Below are 22,747 nucleotides of genomic sequence, written 5' to 3'. Positions count from 1 at the left end.
GAAAGCAGGAACAGCTATATTAATCCCACATGTAGTAGATTTCTAAGAAAAGAATGTTGCCAGAGACAGAAAGAGACATTATATAATGATAAAAGTGTCATTCTACCAAGAAGATAAAGCAATCCTGAATGTGTCACCAAATAATATAGCCACAAAGTATATGATATAGTAACTGATAGAACTAAAGGAGAAATAGACAAACCCATAATTATAGAAACTTCAACTGCCCTTTCAATAATGGGCAGAATCACTAGACAGAAGATCAGAAAAGCCACATAACCAGTGAGCAGGATCTGGTCAACTCTTAAAGAACATCCAACAAGAGGACAATATACAATATTTTCATGCAGCCCAGCCACAGAGCATATTGATCATATCCTTGGAAATGATCTATCCATGATAGATCATATCCTTGGAAATAAAACAAACCTCAGTAAATTTAAAAGAATTGAAATCATACAGAATATATTCTCAAACTTCTGTGGAATTGAATTAGAAATCAAAAACAAACATAAAATCTGCAAATATTTTGAAAATAACAAAGCATGTGTATATAATCTTGAGGAAAAGTCTCAAGGGAAAGAAAGGCAGAACTGAATGAAAAATAAATACCAGTCCTCCTCAACTTAAGATGGGCCTGTGTCCTGATAAACTTACCATAAGTTGAAAATATGTATACATGGAAATGTCACAGTGGAACTCATTAACTTGTGTAATTAATATGTGTTAACAATAAAAAATAAAAAGCATTTAATATGCCTAACCTAGTGACCATCACAGCTTAGCAACATAGCACAGTGTAGAGTATCAGTAGTTTTTCTTCATGACCGACCACATGGCTGACTGGGAGTTATGGCTCACTACTACTGCTCAGCATCAAAGAGAGTTTTGGACTGCATAGCTCACCTGGGAGAAGATCAACATTTAAAATATGGTTTCTATTGAATGTATATTAACTTTTTAACTATCATAAAGTCAAAGTAACATAAATTGAAAAATTATAAGTTGGGGACCATCTGTACAACATAGTAAAATTTGTGGAACAGAGCTAAACCATTGCTGAAAGGAGAAATTAATACCACTAAATGCTTACATTAATAAAGAAGAAGCCAGGTATGGTAACACATGTATATAATCCCAGCTATTTGAGAGGCTGAGGCAAATTCAAGGCCAACCTCAAAAACTTAGACCCCCATCTCAAAATTAAATTTTAAAAAGTCTGGGGCCAGTAGTATTGGGCCCAGTAGTATTGTGTTTGCCTAACACACGTGAGACTCTGGGTCCATACCCAATTCATTCAAAACAAAACAAATCCGAAAGAAGAGCCTCTAATCAGTACTCTAAAATTTTATTTCAAGATATGAGAAGACGTTAACCTGGGCCACCCTGGGGGTGAGAAGCCTGCCAGGCTTGGGGTAGCTACATACTGTGAGGAATTGTGCAGGGGGAATGGGGGTACATGTGGGGAAAGCCTGGACCACAAAGTGGAAGGGCCTTTCTCCCTCCCTCCCACCCTTCTTTATCAGTAGGCCTCAAATCTATAGCAGCTGCCTTAGGCCCAGTAGAGGGCAGCACCTAGCCATGCATCCTGATCCTTTTCCAGGGGGTTTGAGGCCTATCAACCTGGGACCCTGGAAGAAGGCATCACCCAAGTTCATTGGGTGGGGGGAGGAAAACTCAGGTATGCCCAGCTTCTGGGGAGAGGGCCTATGTGCATATGGTCACTTAAAGCACATCTGCTGCCACCAGGGGTGCCCAATTCTTACAGGCCAAAAAGCATGGGTCATGGTGGGGGGGGCGGGGCTTATGAGGAAGTGAGGAAGAAGCCTCCATGATCCTTGAAGGCATGAGCAAGCCTGGGGGTGGGAGCTGGAACCCAGAGACCATGGCTGCATTACACCAGACCAAACAAGGAGGGCACGGGGCCACCCAAGAGCATGCAGCCACCTGTCGTGAGGGCCAGGCCCTTGGCAACAGAGGAGGGTGGCAGGTAGCGAACTGGGTGCTGGTGGAGGAACAGGTGGAGCCTCAGGAACTGAGCACTGGGACTTATTGAAAGTGCCCACTCAAGGGAAACCTTTGGACTAAGAAAGTGTTGCCACGAGTCCTGGACCCCATGAACAGACAGTACCCTCCAGAACATTCTGCTCCAGCCAAGGTGGTGAGAGCAGCAGCTCCTAAACAGCACAAAGACAGCAAGGTTGGTCACTTTGCAGATACAATTAACTGATCCACAGCTATGAGATAGCTCACAAGTGTTTGCAGCCAACAGCTTTTAAAGCCTCAGCTTTCCAATACACTGCCAGCCAAGAACATGAAAGAAAGAGGAGAGCGACAGTAAGAAGAACCTGAAAACCCAACAAGAAAAATCAGGGAAGGAGAAGCATGGGGTTGAGGACTGCCAGTAAGATGGGAAGAAGAACAAAGAGAATAAATACATATGGGTTTCGCTTCAAATAGACATGAAGCCTATTGTACCCAGAGAGAAACTTGCCCACCCACAGCAGTAGAGACCTATACCTGCCAAATGTGGGGAAATTAAAGGGTCTGAGCCTGCCTGGCACAACCATAAGAAGGCATCAAGTGTGAAGAGTGTTGGGGTGGGTGGGGCACAGTCATCCTTCTGTGGCCAGGGATGTGGTGGGGCATATTACTGAAACCCATTTTGACTGCCAGTGTGGCTGTCAAAACTTTGATGTTGCAGAGGGGCCTCATACCCCCAGGTACATGAACAGCATCACCTACTACTTTGATGACGACGACAGCACTGAGCTTCACAGTATGGACCAGGAGCTGTGCAAAAACTACATAAAGTGACAGATTAAATACAATTTAGAGCAGCATTTCTTCCTGAGATGGAAAATGGATACCAGTGGTTTCCTTCCCATTACCCTTATTGTTTCCTTCTACCGAATGCAAGCCCTCATCACCAACAATTGACTCATCTTTGTGGCCCTCAGGACAACAAGGTGGTGGAAATCATTGATAAGAATGTCCTTATGAAGGAAGAGCCTGAGAAGTGACCTCTTCCTGGTCCCCCAATAGTGGATTATTTGCACACTGATTTTTTACGCAGTTTCTCAACTGCCCTGAGTTTGTTCCTTGCCAGCATTACCAGAAAGAGACAAAGTCAGTGTCTGGCTTTCTTCATGAAGTCATCCCAGTGCCAACCAAAATGGAAGAGGTCAGCAACCTAAAGACACTGCCCGAGGGCCTATCTGCCAACCTGCCTCACCTGGATTCTGAGAAATGGATTGAAGTGAAGAAATGACCTGGGTTCCCCCCAGCACAGCCCAAGAAGTCAGAGGAGCCCAGGTTTGCCCACCTGACCCTTGCCTCAGCAACTTCCCTCCCAGAAGCTAATATCCAAGGTGAGGAACTAGATTTCTTGTTTAATGAGGAGATGGAGCAGATGAATGGGTAAAAAAACACCTTCACTGCCTACTCTAATGAGGACTCTGACTCTGAAATTGATGACCAGATATCAACAAGATCCTCATTGTTACCCAGGCACCACCTTACATGCACCAGCACCTGGGTGGGATCAGCAATCACACTTTTCAGCCAAGGTGAGTACTAAGCTGGCCAAAGTCATTAATGACAGGCTCTTCTGCTATGGGCAGGACCTGTGGACTGAGAAGTTTGAACCCAGATCAAGCAAGAAAATCAAGAATATCAGCTGCAATCAGTTCGACATACTTGAACCCTGAGCCCTCTGTAGACCCCAACCTGGAGGTTCTTCCTGGGCCACCTTTGTTCCATTAAGTTTCCACTTATGCCCTAGACAACAAGTTGTTTAGTGATCATGAGTCCTCTACCATTGCCTGCTCTCTTCCAACCATTGCCCCAGAGTTGCCAAACTACAGCAATGCCAGGACCCCATACATACCTGGACCCCACAGATCAAAGGGTCAAGCCAAGGGCTGGGGTTGGGGCTGGGGTTCAGTAGTAGATTGCTTGCCTCACACGTGTGAGGCACTGGGTTCAATCCTCAGCACCACATAAAAATAAGTAAATAAATAAAAATATTGTGCTCATCTACAACTAAAAAATACTAATAAATAAAAAGACTTAAGCCAAATGTCACAGTTTTACCCAGTGGTAAAAGAAGGACAGACGCTAGATGCCAAGATATCTCGACAAAGGAAGACAAGGCATGGCTTGAACCAATCCTTTGAGAGCCAGGTGGCCTGGGTGATAGATTTCCAAGAGCAAAGGGCCTCAACTGCTTCCATTATTAGCTCCAGCCCCTCAGAAGGAACATCTGAGGTTGGCAGCTTTGGCTGTACCCCTCAGTCACTGCCCAAGTACTAGCATCCTTTCCATGAGCTGCTCAAGGGAAATGGTTTCACATGTCTACCTCACATATCACAGGTGCTGCCTTCACTAGCAGAAGCACATGGGTATTGGCCAGTCTCAGGAAATGAACATTCTTCTGCTTCTGGTTATTTTTCCTCCAACATCACTTCAACAAAAAGATATGTGAGGAGTTCAAGCAGCTGGCTCTGGGGGATGCCAAAGAAGGCTACAGATATGGTTTAGAGTGCTTTTCTCGATACAACAGTATGGCCTACAAAACAAGTTCCAGCTGGATATATTCAAGGATTTTCAGAAGGAAAAGATGAGGGACTATGAATTTGGTCTACTTTATGGGCTGGAGAAGTTCTGGGACTTCTTGAAATATTCCAAAGCCAAAAATTTGGACATTGACCCCAAACTACTTTTGAATGGATGCTGCATTGGTGAGGAGGGTAACCACAAACAACACCCAGTGATAGAAGTAGGTGGTGGCCATGAGAGCAGGAAGCCTCCCAATCTTCCAGTGGGCTTGCCATAGTAATCAGCTAACCACCTACAGGCCAGCGCATGTGGGAAGATGCCAATGGACAAGCCAGCACTGGTACACACAGACTTTGGGAAAGTGAAAAGCCCCTCAGCCCTGGGGTTTGGAGCTGGGAATGGGTGGAATGGTCAGGGGTCCATGAGGTACCTAGACCCAGGAGGGGACAAAGAAGGGATAGGTGTGGATTTATTAGGATGGGCTTTCATGCTAAGTAGCAGTGTAGACACCTTTGGGGCAATTAGAGGCACCCTGGATAGTGGCTTCCACATAATTCCCTTCCCCTTCTCTCTTCATAATTCTTCATCCCAGCTTCTTGAAGAGGTGGAGATTGTGTGTGTGTGTGTGTGTGTGTACACGCGCACACGCATCTATGTATACATATATCATATTTTAAATTATTGATAGTTTGGATTACCAAAATCATCCTTTTTATTGTTTATTTTTATGTGGTGCTGAGAATCAAACCCAGTGCCTCACATGTGCTAGGCAAGCGCTCTACCACTGAGCTACAACCCCAGCCCCCAGAATCATTCTTTAGCCCGGCCCATGGCTGGTAAGGCAAAAACCTGTTCTCTATCCACAGCCCCCTCTTGCTCCTCCTCAAGCCAACTATGCAGCCCCTCAGAAGGCTTTGTGGGCCCCATTACCCAGTACTATCCTATGGAAGACTCTGACAGCATCCCTGCGCCCCAGGAGCACCAGCCAGCCCCTTGACCATTTAGGGTTTGTCATCACTGTATTCTTTTATTCTCTCCCTGATGTCCCCACCATGCCCTTTTTCTATCTTCTGGGAGAATGAAACCAAAGGATCTAAAAGTGGGGATTGGGGGAACATTTCAGCCTCTCCAACTGCCCTTACTCCCAAGCCCAGAGAAATGCTGCTCATACTGGAAATGACTATTAGAAGATGATTTATTTTTCTCTGATCTTTCTATTGGGAAAATGGGGAGAAAAAGACAAAATTGAACATAAAAAATTAGAAAGCCCCCACCTAATCCATAAAAAGTGATGTCTTTCCCTTCTCCTTGGAATTTTTTTATTTGTTTTTTTTTTTCTTGGAAATAATATTTTTTTCAAAAAGTTGCCTTATCGTCAAGCAGGAATCTGAAATAATACCCAAATGCCTGTTTTCCTTGGTGGAGTCAACTTAAAGACCTACATTCTCTGGATGTGCCTGGGTTTGGACTGGCTAGATCTTTCTCTGGACTGAGTTGCTTGTATGGTGCCTCCCAACTGGAGGCAAGAGTGTTGGGGATGGCTTTTATCAGAGCCATGGCCAAAATATCCTGGCTTTTGCATCCTTGAAGCTGACATCCTATGTCTACACTGCTATCACTATCATGTCCTCTTTGCTTGTTGTCGCCTCATACCAGCCCCTGTGCTACTGCGATACCAAGCTCTATCCTGCTCTGACAACTTTCCTTCTACGCTTGGAACCCCAGGGCCAAGTTTGCTTCAGACTGGTAGAAAATATAGGTGGCCTGGATCTGGAACACACTTATCCTGAACCTGAGCATCTCCCCCATGTGTGATAAGAAAGGGGGGGAACACCTGACAACTGAAGCTTAGATATGTTTCTCAATGTTGTCCAGAGATCACTGAGACCTCAAGGTGGCTTTGTCTCATGAAAGGTGGAAAAATGTCCCATTCCTTTTTGAGGTACTGATGGGGTCTACCCATCTTTCATTCCCCCTCTGCAAGGCATTTCTGCCCACCCTCTGATCAACCACACCTCGGAATGAGAATGCACCTGGGAAGAGAGGATAACGAAGAATTAAGGGCTAGAGGGGAACCTGCCAGTTGGTAAAACCCTGTAGCAGAAAAATATACATAGAGTATACCTAACTTCTCTTCTCCAGCCACTGACTGCTTGAGTTGGGCTATGAATGTCAATGGAATGGCTAAAGTCTACTGTTGTCACAAGTTAGGAAGGGTTGAGCTATAGTTGTAGCTCAGTGGTAGAGCACTTGTCTAGCATGTATGAGACATTGGGTTTTATCCTCTGCACCACATAAAAATAATAAATAAAATAAAGGTATTGTCCATCTACAGCTAAAATTATTTTTTAAAAAGAGAAGCTAGGGGACTGGGGTTGTGGCTCAGTGGTAGAGCACTTGCCTAGCACGTGTGAGGCACTAGTTTCCATCCCCAGCACTACATAAAAAACCAAATTAAACAAAACAAAGGTATTATGTCCATCTACAACTAAAAATATTTTAAAAAGAGAACCTAGGGAGGTGATGAAAGTCTCACCTACGCAGACTAGGATGTGTCATCCCCAGTGGGAACTGGGCAACACAGAGAAGTTTGCTGTATTGTTGCTAATTACTGAGAACTTCTTTGGCCCTCCTTTTCAACAAATTCCTCTCTTGGCCCATAGGTCAAGAGTGAGACACAGTATCCTAGGCTGACAGGGGCTTACCCTCTGTCTTTGGGTACCTGGTTGCTTTTAGTCTGGACAACGCCCCTACCCCATCTCTGTCATTCCAGTGCTTAGTATGTGGAAAGCCCATCTTACTTCCTGTGACCCAGTCATCTTGAACCAAGGATGAGTGTCTGGTCTCTACTATGACAACAGGATCTGAGGTCCTGTCCCACATGGTCCCATTCTCTGGACTCCTGGATCATATTCTCCTTCCCTCCATTTCCTCTTTTTTTTAAATTAAATATTTTGGTTTAGTTATAGTTGGACACAGTACTTTTATTTTATTTTTATGTGGTGCTAAGGATAGAACCCAGCAACCCACACATGCTGGGTGAGCACTCTACCACTGAGCCACACCCTACCCCCCCTTCATTTCCTCTTTCTTTCCTTTGGGTCACTCAGCCTGGTACTATATCCAGCACCACAGAAACCTTAGTGTTTGGCCCCTACTGGGTTTGGGGACACAAGAAAACCTTGGAGATTATGGAAAAGCTGTTCTCATCTAGAGTTACTCCCAGGCCCTGGGCTGCCATCCTCTCATATACCTGATCCTCAGATATCCCTGAATGAAGAGGCAGGCCCCTTTGAGGTTTGTAGTTGAGGACTTCATCTCAACATAGGCTGAGGAGGGGATGGGGGCCTATTTTCATGTTATTAATTAATAATGCAAAGAGTAGTTTATATCTTCACTTTCTGAAAGCACCTGAATTTAAGACCAGTATATCTGTAATAAGCATGAATGGCAGGAGCCATCAGGACTAGCCACTTCATACCTATCACCTTTGTGTGGGGATCTAAGATCTGGTTAACAAAGCAACAGCCTGCCTAAATCCCCCTGTTGATGCTCTGCCCTTCCAAGGATGGTTCATGTCAGCATGACCTGTGAACCTCAAACAGAAGGTCTGTGTGCCTCAGCTGTGGTGAGGGGCAGGTTTCTCTTGTGCTCTCTCCAGAACCTGGGACAAATGCACTACCAGTAGAGAAGGCCCACCCGGCCCTGCCTCAGTGTGGACCCCTGGGACTCAGAGGTGCTGAGCCTCAATGTCAAAGTTTTAAGTGTTTTGTTCCCTTTTTCCCCTTTGTTGATGATTGATTTACAAAAGAAAGGAAGCTGCTTAGAGGGCTCTGGAAGTGGAGAGGAAGGAACAAGAAGACCAGTAGTTAGGGAGGGTAGGGATCTTTTGCCAAAAACCTGGGTAGAGTGGTCTGGATCGTCTGGCACATGGCAGAGGCAGAGAACAAAAGTTATAGATGATTCTCACTGAAAAGGAAAATTTGTCATTTAGCTTTGCAGAGAAAGTTCCATCCTATGCTTATAGTTCATACTTACCATGTGCTAGGATATTACATTTAAAAGGACAAAAAAAGTAAAATACTTGAATGAGCTTATACTATGACATTGAGGGTAACTGATTTCCAGACTGAAGTGATTCATTCATTATTATAGTCCCACTGTTAGTCCTTTGTAATTTGTGATAACTATGTTTGACTTTTTAATGCAAAAACATATAATAATTAAAATTTGAAAAAACAAAAATACACATAATGTTGAAATCCTAACCGCCCCCCCCCCAAGTGAGGATTTTCAGAAGTGGGGCCTTTGGGAGGTGATTAGATTCTAAGCATGTTGCCTTCGTGAATACGATTAGTGTCTTTCTAAAAGTGACCTTAGAGTGCTCTCTCTTCTCCCTCCTAGGCAAGAAAACAGTGAAAAGATGGCTACCTACAAACCCAGGAATCATGGCCTCACCAAATTGTATCAGCTAGCATTTAGCCATTGGACTTCCCAACCTCCAAAACTGTGAAAAATAAATTTTGTTGTTTATGAGTCACCCAGTCTATGATATGTTGTCATAGCAACCTAAGCAGACAATATTGCTGGGCATGGTGGTGCATGCCTATCATCTCATCTGCTCAGGAGGCTGAGGCAGGAGGATTATAAATTCAAATCCAGCTGTATCAACTTAGCAAACAAGACCCTGTCTCAAAATTAAAAAGGGGTAGGGATATTGCTAAGCAGTTAAGCACCCCTGTTTTCAATCCCTGGTACCAAAAATATAAACAAACTAATACAATATAATGCAAAAATTCTTAAGAATATATTGCCCCATAGAATTAAACAACATATAAAAAGAATTATACAGCATGTTCTAGTAGGATTTATCCTATTGCAAGGTTGGTTCAGTATTCAAATTTAACTCAAAATTTGGAAAAATCAGGCTGGGGTTGTAACTCGGTGGTAGAGTGCTTACTTAGCATATGTGAGGCACTGGATTTGATTCTCACCACCTTATATAAATAGATAAAATAAATGTCCATGGACAACTACAAAAAATAATTTGAAAAAAAATTCAATCAGTTATCTAATCAATCATCTAAATGAGCTAACGAAGAAAAATCATATGATCATATCAATGAATGCAGAAAATTATTTGACAGAATTTGACATTCATCTGTGATAAAAACTCCCAGAAAACTAGAAATAGAAAGGAACTTCCTCAACTTGATATCAAGAATATCTACAAAAAACTTACAGCTGACTTTATACTTATTGATGAAAGACTGAACACTTTTCTTTTAAAATTAGGAACAAGGCTGTAATGCCTGCTCTTGAACATAGTTTTTGCCAGAGTAGAAGTCAAGAAAATGAAATGCAAGATTCAATAATGTTCTCCAAGATGATACACAAATATAATGCAATTCCTATTCAAATCCCAGCAAGATTATTTGTGGATATAGACAAGATTATTCTAATGTGGAAAAGCAGAGGAATTAGAATAACTAAAATGATTCTTTAAAGTAAGAATAAATTTGGAGCAGTTGATGAATCTAATTGCAAGACCTATTATGTAACTATAGTAACTAAGACAGTGTAGTATTAGCAGATATACTGACACATAGAAGAGTAAAATACAATAAGGAATCCAGAAATAGCCCCCATAGGAGTAGAGTCAGCTGGTTTTTGACAAAGCTGTTAAAGCACTTCAAAGGAAGAAAGATAAGTGTCTTTTTAATTGGTGGTGGATGTACTAGATATTCATAGGTAAACAGGTTCACATCTAAAAGTAAACATTATAAAAACCAATTGGAGGGGCTGGGGATGTGGCTCAAGCGGTAGCACGCTCGCCTGGTATGCGTGCAGCCCGGGCTCGATCCTCAGCACCACATACAAACAAAGATGTTGTGTCCGCCGAAAACTAAAAAATAAATATTAAAAAATTCTCTCTCTCTCTCTCTCTCTAAAAAATAAAATAAAATAAATAAAAACCAATTGGAAAACCAGCAAATGACATATACAGACATTTCACTGAAGAAGATAACAGAACCCCACTATTATGTATATAACTATAATACATTAATAAAACGTAAATGAAGTTATGTATCATTAAAGAAATGCAGATTAAAACCACAGTGAATTATTACTGTATACCTATCAAAATAGCTAAGATGAATAATAGTGATAATAACATGTCAGAGACGATTCAGAGAAACTGGATCACTCATAAATTGCTGGTGGGAATGTAAAATGACACTGCCGTTCTGGAATGTAATTTGTGGTTCCTTTCAAAATTAAAAATAGACACATCCCAACACTTATACTCATGAATATATACCCAAAACTTATTTTCCTGCAGAAACTTCACAATACAGCTTTATTCTTTTTTTCCCAGCACTAGGGCTCAAACCTAGGGCCTCATGCATGCAAGGCAAGTACTCTACCAAAATCTTCATTCTTTGTTTTATAAAAGCTCTTTAATTTGAAGGATATCACTTTTTATACCTTTATTTTATTTATTTATTTTTATGTGGTGCTGAGGATCAAATCCAGCACCTTGCACATGCCAAGCAAGCACTCTACCGCTGAGCCACAACCTCAGCCCCCCCAAATCTTCATTCTTAAGAGCCCCAAATTAGTAATAACCCAGTTATATATTCTTATGTCAAGGAATAATACTCAGTAAAAAAGAAACAAACTATTGATTCAACAACAGAAATGGATCTCAAGGGCATTATGCTGAGTGAAAATGCCAGTCTCAAAAAGTCACATACTGTATGATTCCATTTTTATAACATTTTCAAAATTACAAAATCATAGAGATGCAGAGTTAGGGATGGTGTTGGAAGGCTCTGACTACAAGCTATAACATAATGGAAATCTTTGTGGATATGGAATAGTTCTGTATCTTGATTGTAGTGGTGGTTATGTGTATCTACATTGCATACATATATTGGAGCTACATATAGAGCTAGGGCTGGGGCTCAGTGGTAGAACACTTGTCTAGCATGTGTGAGGCACTGGGTTCCATTCTCAGCACTACATATAAATAAATGAATAAAGTAAAGGTCCATCAACATCTTAAAATATTTTTTAAAAACTACATATACATTATTTCAATATCAATTTCTGAACATTGGTTTATATAATTTAAGATAAAAACAGGGGAATTTAAGTGAGGGGTACACAGGACCTTTATACTATTTTGCAACTCCTTGTAAATGTATAATTATTTCAAACTAAGAAGTTTCTTTTTGTTTGTTTAGAGAGCACTCTAGGGCAAGGTATGTAGCTCAGTAAAAGAGCACTTGCCTAGTATGAGTGGGGCCCTGTGTTCAATCCCCAGCACAAAAAAAGGAATTCTCTAGTGATTGTGGAGCATGGGGCTGAGAGGGACCAGTCAGGATAAAGGTAGGAACAAGCAGTGTAGAGAATCTTGTCAGGTGAAGGATGCCATATGAACCATTAGAATATTTTTTGTGATGGAGAAAAGGATAGAGATAGAAGGGATGATCCTGGAATAGAATCAACAGGGCCCTGGTTTAGAAAACATGTTTAGGAGGTGAGAAGAAAGAAGACTCAAGATGATTCCTAGGTTTCTGACTTGGGTGATTGAGTAGATGCTAGACATCTCAATTAAAAGAACCATAACTTCAGAGCCAGAAGTGTACTAGGAGTAGACAGAAGCCATGTTTTTCTGCTCTGTTATACCCTGGTGAATCTAAAAGATGTTGAGGGGTGGGTTTCTCACTATGGTACCCAGGTAGGCTTCAAAAACTCTTGGGCTCAATCAGTCCACCTCCCTCAGCTTCCCAAGTAGCTAGGATCACAGGCATACCCCTCCATGCCCAAGATGTTTGATTTTTTTGAGAATTTTGTGAAATCCATTTAAGTCTTTTGGAGTACCCTATTATGTATTGGGAAGCCAGATATTTACACAACTTTCCCTTCGACTTCATTCCTTGTCAGCCTGGTACATTTACTTAAGAAATGAGTTTCAAAGCAGTTAAGAGTTGTATGACATTGGGCTTTGATTTCTTCCTCTGCAAAATGAGCACTGTGTTTTGTAATAAAGTAATCATAATAGTTTGCTCTCTGGGTTTTGTGAGAATTAAATGAGATAACATATGAAAAGTACTCAACATTCATCAAGTACCTAATAAATGCTTGCTACCACAGCTAAAAATAAAAAATTAGAGTGATAAGAAAATGTTGAAATGTAATAGACCCTGTCAATCGTAGCCATCTGACAACAATGCTCAGATTTTCTAGAGACTATTTTTCCTTAATTTGTTTTCTAGTTCCTTCAGTGATCCTTAAAGAGTGGTCCGCCTATAAAGGGAAGTCACCTCAGACCCCTGAACTGGTGTCTGCACTAACATTTCGGGAATGGACTTGCCCAAACCTGAAGAAGCTCTGGCTAGGCAAAGCAGTTGAAGACAAGAACAGAAGGATGCGAGCTTTCCTGGCCTGTATGAAGTCTGACACACCCAGTATGCTCAATCCAGCTAATGTCCCCACCCATCTGCTGCTCATGTGCTGTGTACTCCGGTAAGCCATGTGACAGGGAAGTAGCTAGTTCCTTTCTCTTTTACTTTTTTTTTTTTTTTTTTGACAATGATTTTAAGTAAGTGTTTTTATGGTGTTTCATTGCGGGGAAATTTTTGATTCACGTTCACCTTAGACTTCAGAAACACTGAAAATTATTGTTAGAATACTCACCCCAGCTTATGATCCTCTGTCATCATCATATCATGAATAATCCCTCATTTTTGTCCCTTTCAGTCCTCATTCCTGATCCAGTTCCCTTCTCCTTTCTACGAAGAGTCCTTAATTCTTGAGTATTCAATTTGTGCACTTCCAAGCTATATTACATATGTTTGTATTTATATCCATATCCATGCACAGTATTTTTTTTTTTGGTGCTGGGGATCCAAACCAGGGTATTGTGCATGCCATTCAAGTTCTATATCCTTAGCTCCAATAGTATTTTTTGTATATGTACTTTTTTTTTCCTTTTTTTTTTTCTCCTGGTGCTGGGGATTGAAACTAGGGATGCTTTATTACTGAGCTACTTTCACGGACCTTTTTATTTTATTTTTTTTTAATTTTGTGTCTTGCTAAGTTGCTAAGACTAGCCTCAAACTTGTGGTCCTCCCACCTCAGCCTCCCAAGTAGCTAGGAATAAAAGCACACACCACCATGCCCTGCTTTTTTTTTTTTTTTTTTTTTAAGAGTCTGGATATTATTACGTTGCTCAAGATGGCCTTGAATTCCTGGGCTCAAAGTGATACTCCCACCTCAGCCTTTTGAGTAGCTGGGACTACAGATGTACACCATCTCACACAGCTAGAGTTTTATTTGTTTGTTTGTTTTGCTTTTTTGACATGAAAGGTATTGTGCTATATACCTCATTCTATTTCTTAGCTTTCATTTACTGTTCTTCTTTCCTTCCTTTCTTGACAAGGTCTCTGTGATGCTCACACTGGTCTCATACTAATGGACTCAAGTACTCCTCCCACCTCAGCCACCTTAGTAGCTGGAACTATAGACATGATCCACCCCACATTCAGAGTTATTTTTTAGGTGTATCCATATTCATATATGGTTCATTCCACTTAACTGCTGGTTATGTTCCATCAAATACTGATATCACAGTATTTTATTGATAGATGAATGGATAGTTGTTTCCAGTTCTTTGGAATTACAAACATTGCTTAATAGATGTCTCTTCTCTGTCTTTTTGTGTTCCTTTGTCAGTTTATCTGAAGTATATACTCAGGAGTAGCATTTCTGGATCCTGTAAAAATACATGTAGATTCAGAGCAATGTTGCCAATTGCACTAGATAAAACTGCTAATTTGTATTCCTATGAACAATACATAAGGTTTTCTAATTCCTCATTTTGCTACTACTGATTGTATAACTTAATTTTTACCACTCTGGTAGGTTCCTAATAACATTTTAATTTGCATTTCTTTTGATTACAGATGAGACTGATCTTTGTTTTTCTTTATTCTGGTGCTACAGATCAAAACCACTGTCTTATGCATGCAAAGGAGGCGTTCTACCACTGAGCTCTATCCCCAGCCCTAATCTTCTCTGTTTTTATGCTGATTAGCCATTTGAGTTTTCTCATTCTGAAGCACTTATTTACTTATCTTGCAACTTTCTATGAGATTATTTGTCTTTTCTCCTTGGTTACTGAAGTTCCTTGTCAGATACACAGCAGATATCTTTTCTGTATTTGTATTAGTTGCATGTGCTTATGTGTATATGTGTATGTATATATCAAATATCTTTTCCTATTCATCAGCTTGTTTAAATTTTATGCACAATAGCCTTTATTGAACAGAAGTATTTCATATTAGCCAAACTTTTATTGTTTCATCTTGTTTTGTTTTGTTTTGACTGGGGATTGAACCCAGGGATGCTTTACCACTGAGATACATCCCCAGTCCTTTTCATTTCATTTCACTTCATCCCATTTATTTATTTATTTCATTTAAATTTTTTGGTGCTGGAGATCAAATCCCGGGTGCTTAACTGCTGAATTGCTTAGGGCATCACTGAGTTGCTGAGGCTGGCTTTGAGATCTTCCTGCCTCAGCCTCCCGAGCCGCTGGAATCACAGGCATGTGCCACTGTGCCCGGCCTCCTTTTTATTTTTGGAGACACAGTCTTATTAAGTTGCTGTTGGTCTTGCTAAATTCGCTGACCTATAACTTGCAATTCTATTGACTCAACCTCCCTCCTAAATTGCTGGGTTTACAGGTGTGTACCACCACTCCCAGCTCTTAGACCTTTTATTTTTATAATTACATGTATACAGAAATGTTGGAAGAATAACCACCTTGTAGATTCTAATAATTAATATTTTACTGTGCTTTATCTGACAGAACTATCCATCTGTTAATTTCTAGTCACCTATTTAACCATTCTTCTTAACAAATTTCCAAGTAACCTTCAGATATCAATATATTTTCCTTCTCCTCATGAAGTATTTTGCTGAGCACAGTGGTGTACACCTGCAATCCTAGCAACTTGGGAGACTGAGGCAGGTGGATTGCAAGTTCAAGGGCAGCCTCAGCAACTTAGGCCCTGAGCAACTTAGCCAGACCCTTTTCAAAATAAAAAAATGTAAAGGGCTGGGGATATATCTCGGGGGTAAAGTGCCCCTGGGTTCAATCTACAGTACCAAAAAAAATATTTATTTTGGTTTTGCCAAACCCATTAATATGTACTTTTATACTGTATATTTTTGTCTTTATTTAATAAACTCCCCCTATTCTTAGGTCATAAAGATATGTTTCTAAATTTTCTTATAATTTTATAATTTCATGTCATGTTCTTAATATAGTGGGTATTTATTTTGTACATGTTCAGAAATTCTGTGCATGTTGAGAAAAAGGACGTTACTTCATTACCTCATTTTCTCTATATAATAAGCCAGTTCCCCAGTGATTATTAAATGACCCCTTCTTTCCTTACTGATTTGTATTACCACCTTCCTCTGCACCAGTTTCCTATATATACATGAGTCCACTCCTGGATTCTAATTTGCTCCATTGCCCATTTGATCCCTCATCAATATTATGTTGTTTTACTTATTAAGGGTTTGAAAGTTGCCTTAATAATCAGTTACGGCAAATCTTCACTCTGCACTTCTAGTTTCACAATTTTACTAGCTAGCTATTCTTATATCCTATAAATCATTATTCTATGTACAATTTAGCATCAATCCAGTTTCCACAAAATATTGTTGAGATTTTTTTACATTGAACTGAATTTGTAAATTAATTTGGAGTACACTGACATCTTTATACTGTTAAGTCTTTCCATCCATAAGTCAGAGTTTACCTTTCATGTATTCAAGTCTCTTATATCTTAGGATTAATTTTTTTCCATAGAAGTCTGGACTTTAATTCCTAAGTACCTGGTATGTATTGTTTTGATTATGAATGGTGTCCTGTTCACTATTATATTTTCTCATTGTTTTCCGGAATAGAGGTAGTAAGTTGTTTATATATATATATATATAAAGGGGAGGACCAGTCCTACAAGTAATAGAGCAGTGCACTTTGACACTGAGCAGAACTTAGTTTGAATTGTCCTTTTCTAGCACTTTTCAGCATGAATAAGTCACTTTAGCCTTTCAGAACATTTTTTTTCCACTGTAAATGGTGTGTTAATCAGCTTTCCATCACTATGACAAAATACATGGAAAGCAACTTATAAAGAGGAAAGATTTATTTTGGCTCACAGTTTCAGAGATTCTGTCTATGGTCTGTTGGCTCTGCTGTTTCTTGGCCTGTGATGAGGCACAACATTATAAGAGGGAGGGCATGGTGAAGCAGAGCTACTTACCTAATGGTAGACAGGAAGAGAAAGAGAGAAAGGGACTGGGGAACAAGACATATCCTTCAAAGATATGCCCCCCAGTGACCTACTCTCCCCAACTAATCCCCACCTCCTAGTGTTTCCACCACTTCCCTATAGTGGCATGGGCTGTCTACCAAGTCTTTACCACATGACCTTTGGGGGATATTTCATATCTAAACCATAACAAATAACAATAATGATTCTTATTTCTCAAGAGCTGTTTGGACATTGAGAAAAATGTTAGGAAGTAGAAGGAGTAAACCTTTATCCATTTTTCTTATTGTAAAAGACTCCCAAGGCACCAATTTAATTGTTAAAGTAGTTAGGGAATTATACAGGGAAATATATATTGAGCACCTCTTATGGGGTAGGGCCTCTGCATGCATTATCTCAATGCCCAAACAGTAGTGGAAACTCTAGGAGGTGGGACCTAGTTGTAAAGAGTGGATCACTGGGGGCTTAGAGGTAGGGGGCTAGGGTTGTAGCTCAGTGGTAGAGCATTTGCATAACATGTATGAGGCACTGGGTTCAATTCTCAGCACCACATAAAAATAAATAAATAAAATAAAGGTATTGTGTCCATCTACAGCTTTAAAAATGTTTTAAAAAAATTGTAACGTAGGTAAGACAGAAAGTAGGATCTATTGTTAGATTTGGCACCAATGACAACAGTGTTAAATGATAGCTTACTGCTAAGAGTAAGGATAAAGATACAAAGATTACTTTGTTTAAAAAAAAGTCCAAAAAGAATAGGCAGCATCTAGAGTCATGTAGTATAGGATGAAATTGCCCTGTATAAATCAGTAACCAAGTGTACTTCAAATCATCAAGAACAGGTACTATAATATTACCTGTTGTGTCTGCTACGTCAGCCCTTTTTTCTTTATTTCTCTTCTTGGTTTTGTGAGTTTTGTTTTGTTACTAGGGATTGAACCCAAGGTGCTTTACCACTGAGCTACATCCCCAACTCTTTTTATTTTTTATTTTAAGACAGGGTCTCACTGAGTGGCTGATGCTGGCCTTGAACTTGTCATTCTCCTATCTCAGCTTCCCAAATTGCTGGGATTTTAGGCGTGTGCCACCATGCTCAGCTAAGTCAGTCTTTTGTGTGTGATGTTTCTAATCTTTAAAATAGTGTTGAAAATTAGATGAGGCTACAGGCTCAAAGAGCAGTAATTCACAACAATGGTATAACTTGGAAAGGAGGGATAGTAAGAGGGTTTGAACTCAATGCTCCCCAACTTTTGAATTCCTATTTTTTAAGCCAAAGTGTGGGAACAAACAGTTTTTACAACAAAATATGGTTGGAAATTTAAAAATTAACTTAAATGAAAATTAACTTATTCTAAATAGTACATTCCCCAGCAAAAGTAAAGACTGGGTAGGAATAATGAGCCATAGCCTAATTGAGTACAGAGTCTGAATTTCTCAATTACTTCTAGTAATAGATAAAATATGCCTCTCAGGACAGAAAAAGTAATATTGGGGAAGTTGTGTAACCAAAATGTATGTTGGTGAAGTTCCTAGATAGTTAATCTAGAGAAATAGAGTTTTCTAGAAAGGATTGATACAGTTTAAGGAAGGCAGGATACAAGGATTGGATTGCATCTCTGCTGAATGTGGAGAGACATGCACCAAGGCCCCATCATTTCTAGCAAAAGTTCATTCAAATCTCAACAGTCTTCTAGATATAGAACGTGGAATTGGACAAGAGCTCTCCTTTTGACTTCCTGGTAAAATTGAGGAGTCTCTCCCATGAAACAATTCTGTTAAGAAATACTGGATTGCCAGACACGGTGGTGCATGTCTTTAACCCTAGCTACTTACAAGGCTGAGGCAGGAAAATCCCAATTCTGAGACAAGCCTGGATAGCATAGTGAGACCCTGTCTCAAAACAAACAAACAAAAAAAACCCACTGGATTCACTCCTAGCATTGTGTTTACTATGTGCCATCCTGATAAGTAAAAAATGAAAATATATGGAAACTATTTTTAATTTGCTTGTCAGTATAATTCTGAAGTTCATCAGAGAGCAAATGAGCAAGAGTAGCTTAACATTTTTCAAAAAGAAAACAGGAGCTAGATGTGGTGAACTTCTGTAACCCAGCAACTCTAAGGCAGGAGAATTCCAAGTTCAAGGCCAACATCAACAACTTAATGAAGCCCAAAGTAACTTGGAGAGGCTCTGTCTCAAAATAAAAAGGGGTTGTATGTGGCTTAGTTGTAAAAGCACCTCTGGGTTCAATCCCTGGAACCAAAAAGAAAAAGAACAAAAGGAAGTCTCATGACTCAAATGATATCCAAAATATATAAACTCATTATGAAATATTGTGCCAGTATTGTTATTTTATAACAAATAAAACTAAGACCATAGACATATTAGAACTTAAAATACATGAAAGGACACAAATCATTGAGGAAGAAATGAATTTCCAAAGTAATTGTTGTTAGAGAATTGAATCTGTATCTGGGGAGACATATCTGATATGAATCTCAGATGGACTGATTATAGATGTAAATTTTTTAATACCTTTATTCAATTTGTTTATTGTATGTGGTGCTAGGGATCGAACCCAGTGCCTTAAGTATTAATTTAACTTTCTTTGAGATAGGAAAGGTATCAGAAACAAGGCAATCTCAGTTACAAACAATCAGGAAAGGTAAATACCTCGGTTGCTTGTGGCTCCAAACCACCAAGTCAAAATTTAACTTGGAGGTCTGTGCAATAAGATAACCATACAGGGTTTGATCATCTCTCACGTATTCATTTTTTTTTTAATTTTGATGGACAGAATACCTTTATTTTATTTGTTTATGTGGTGCTGAGGATCGAACCCAGTGCCTCACGCATGCCAGGCAAGCGCTCCACCACTTGAGCTACAGCCACAGCCACAGCCCATCATCTCTCATGTATTCTTGAATATCTAAGAGACTGGAAATATACTCAGGAGAGGGATCCAGTTATATATTCCTACCTGACTCAACATGGGAATTTGAACAAGGTGAAAATAAAAGCCAGGATAGGGTCTAGTGATGTAGCTCAGTGGTAACATGTGAGCTAACATGTGCCTAAACATGTGAGGCCTTGGATTTGATCTCCAGAACAACAACAACAAAATCCAGGACAGAATTGTACACTGCCTGAATTTTTAATGAATGCTCCAACATACACAAAAATCCCCTTGAGATTGATGGAAGCTTTATTACTCAATGTATTTATACACAAATTTGACCAATCATTGGCTGCCTAATGAGATATGGTAATCCAAAGGAGACCCCCTAGGAAGCTAGGATTAAAAATGAAAAGAAGAATTAAAAATCTGAGCAGGAATGTCCTGGCCCACACCTTGCAGGGGACACAGATTTTTTTTTTCCAAAAATAGTTCAGATTAGTCACTAAACAAACACCAGCAAAAATGACAGTACTTACTCAGGGAATTTGAAGTCCAGAGTTGCTATAATATATTATCAAAACGATCAATTTCCAATAAGAAATTACTAAACTTGCAAAGAAGAAATACTGTGTGGCTCATACACAGGGGAAAAATCAGTGATTTGAAACTGTCTCTGAGGAGATATAGATGTTAGATGTGCTATCTAAAGACTTTTTAATCAAATCTACTGTTAGGAATTGGATATGAGGTTGCCACCCTGCCCCCCACCCAAAAATTAAAAGCTAATGATTAAATTATGAGAACTGTGACCTAAATTGGTGAATTAATCCATTTAATGGATTAACAATTTGAAAAGACTACTGACTGATAATTGTAGGCAGGTAGGGCGCGGCTAAAGTAGGTCACCAGGAATGTGCCTTTGGAGTTTATATCTTGTCCCTGGCCCTTTTCCTTCTCTCTACTTTCTAGTTGTCATGAGCTGAGCGGCTTTCCTTCACGCCCTTCTACCATGATGTTCTGCCTTATCTTGGGCTCAGAGTGATGGAGCCAGACAATCATGGACTGAATTTCTCAAACTATGATATCAAAATAAACTTTTCTCCTCTAAATTGTATTCTCAAGTATTTTAGTCACAGCAACAAAAAAATTGACAATGTTACAAATATATTCATAGAACTGGAGGAAACCATATTTCAAGAATTACAGGGGGGACTAGAGGATAGCTTGGGATAGCTTAGCTTAGTTTAGCATGCATGAGGCCATGGGTTTAATCCCTAGCACAAAGGAAGTAAAAAAGGAACTATACACTTTATGGTTATAGTGGTAAATTTTTTAATTTTTATTTTACCACAACAAGAAAGGAAGGCAAGGGATGAGACTTCCATAAATTCAGAGTAAGGAGATAGCAATATTTCAATTTCACTGATGAAAAATTATAAAAACAAATCTTTAATGTTTCTGGAGTTCGTCCTAAGGACATCAGCAAATGGAGAAAGATTCATTCAAGAAAACCTACTACAAAAAGTGAGTAGGGCTAATATACAGCTTTCTTCTCCCAGAGAGAGCACAGGAGAAAAGCATTAGCTATGTTGTCCCTGATCATAAGGTGAGCAGCACCACAGTAGCCCCAGAAGCCATTGGTTATTACAGTCAAGCTTTGTTAATTCACAAGGCCATTTACATTTCAGGATAACTAGGCTTGGACCCTTCAGGTGGACAGCCACTAGGGCTAGTGGAGGGACAGTAGAAGGAGCCAAGCAAGCACTTACAAACATGAATGATATTTTGAAAGCCAGAGGCTATGACTTCACTTATGTTGTAAAAGCAACTGTTTTGCTGGCTGACTAATTATTTGGGTTCAGTCAATTAAATCTGCAAGCAGTATTTTCGGTTTCCTGCTAGAACTGCTTACCGTTTTGCAGTTTTGACCAAAGGACACTGTCTTCCAATTAAAGCAATTGTATTCCAAGGACCCCTCACAAAAGCATGACTATAAGGGTACCCAGTGTTGTTTAGAGTGGAATTTTCATTGAGTTTTTAAATTAATGTCTTAATTGTTAGAATTGATGTTGGTATGCAAAGAAAGGAAGGCAAGGAATGAGATGTCCAGAAATTCAGAATAAGGTGTAATCAAGCCTCTATCCAGCAAAATCTCAATTTAACTGGTAAAATTTATTAAAACAGAAATCATTCATGGATTTGTTTAAAATAACTGAAGTCATTGTTGAAACATATAGGGAGAGTTGAACATGAAGTGAAGAAGAGAGAGATAATCTCACTGGTGCTATCAGTTACACTGTGTACGTTTATAATTGCTGAATATGCGAGAAAGACACTCATTACATAGATACTCAAATAAATAAAAGTAAAGAGAAATAACATGTAGGGAAGAAGAGTTACTATTCCTGAAAAATAATGGCATATCCATTTCATTCAAATCTTATTAATTTCATGATGTGAAATATTTAATTCTCATGTTAGATATGTTATTCTACTTTTACTTGAATAACATTAATATATTTATATTTGAATGGTAGATGTAAAGGAGAATAAAGTAGGCCAAAATTATATATAGACAATATTTTTAATGGAAATAAAAATGCAGATTTCAAAGAAAAGAAAGATTGAAGGCAAGGTGAAAGGAAGGGAGGAAAGAAGGGAGAGAATTTTCTAAATCTGGGTAAAAACAGCATGAGTCTTTAGCATTTGAGTTAAAATTCATTCCCTTACTCTCATATCTGTTATTACAGTAGGTCTCTTTCAGGCACGAATAGCCAAGAAGACAGGGATCCCTTTTTTCCCCAGCCTTCATACTTGGGCTGTTTTACCCTGGGAGGGGAAGGCTGCCCTTTCTCATCAACTTCATCCCTGTGTCCAGGTAAGTGTGGACAAGAGGATCACCGACTAAATCCCTCCTCATAGAGCAGA

General features: G+C 39.6%; 1 protein-coding gene and 1 pseudogene across 6 annotated transcripts in view; both read left to right on the top strand.

Annotated features, from left to right (window-relative positions):
* Fam120c (family with sequence similarity 120 member C) overlaps window positions 1-22,747 on the top strand; it is a 125,602-nt gene that overhangs the window by 58,268 nt on the left and 44,587 nt on the right. For 4 of the 6 annotated variants that reach the window (XM_071606782.1, XM_027950205.2, XM_027950206.2 and 1 more), the window contains exon 10: window positions 12,846-13,095. In XM_071606782.1, the coding sequence (XP_071462883.1) occupies window positions 12,846-13,095 (250 nt within the window). Of the gene's footprint in view, window positions 1-12,845; window positions 13,096-14,534; window positions 15,847-20,788; window positions 20,897-22,747 lie in introns of those variants that run through there. The other 2 variants (XM_071606783.1, XM_071606785.1) reach the window with 2 other exon arrangements.
* LOC114104163 (la-related protein 1-like) lies at window positions 2,117-4,925 on the top strand (annotated as a pseudogene).

This window comes from Marmota flaviventris, chromosome X, assembly GCF_047511675.1.
Source record: "Marmota flaviventris isolate mMarFla1 chromosome X, mMarFla1.hap1, whole genome shotgun sequence".
NCBI lineage: Eukaryota > Metazoa > Chordata > Mammalia > Rodentia > Sciuridae > Marmota > Marmota flaviventris.
This window is presented reverse-complemented; position numbering and strand designations above follow the sequence as displayed.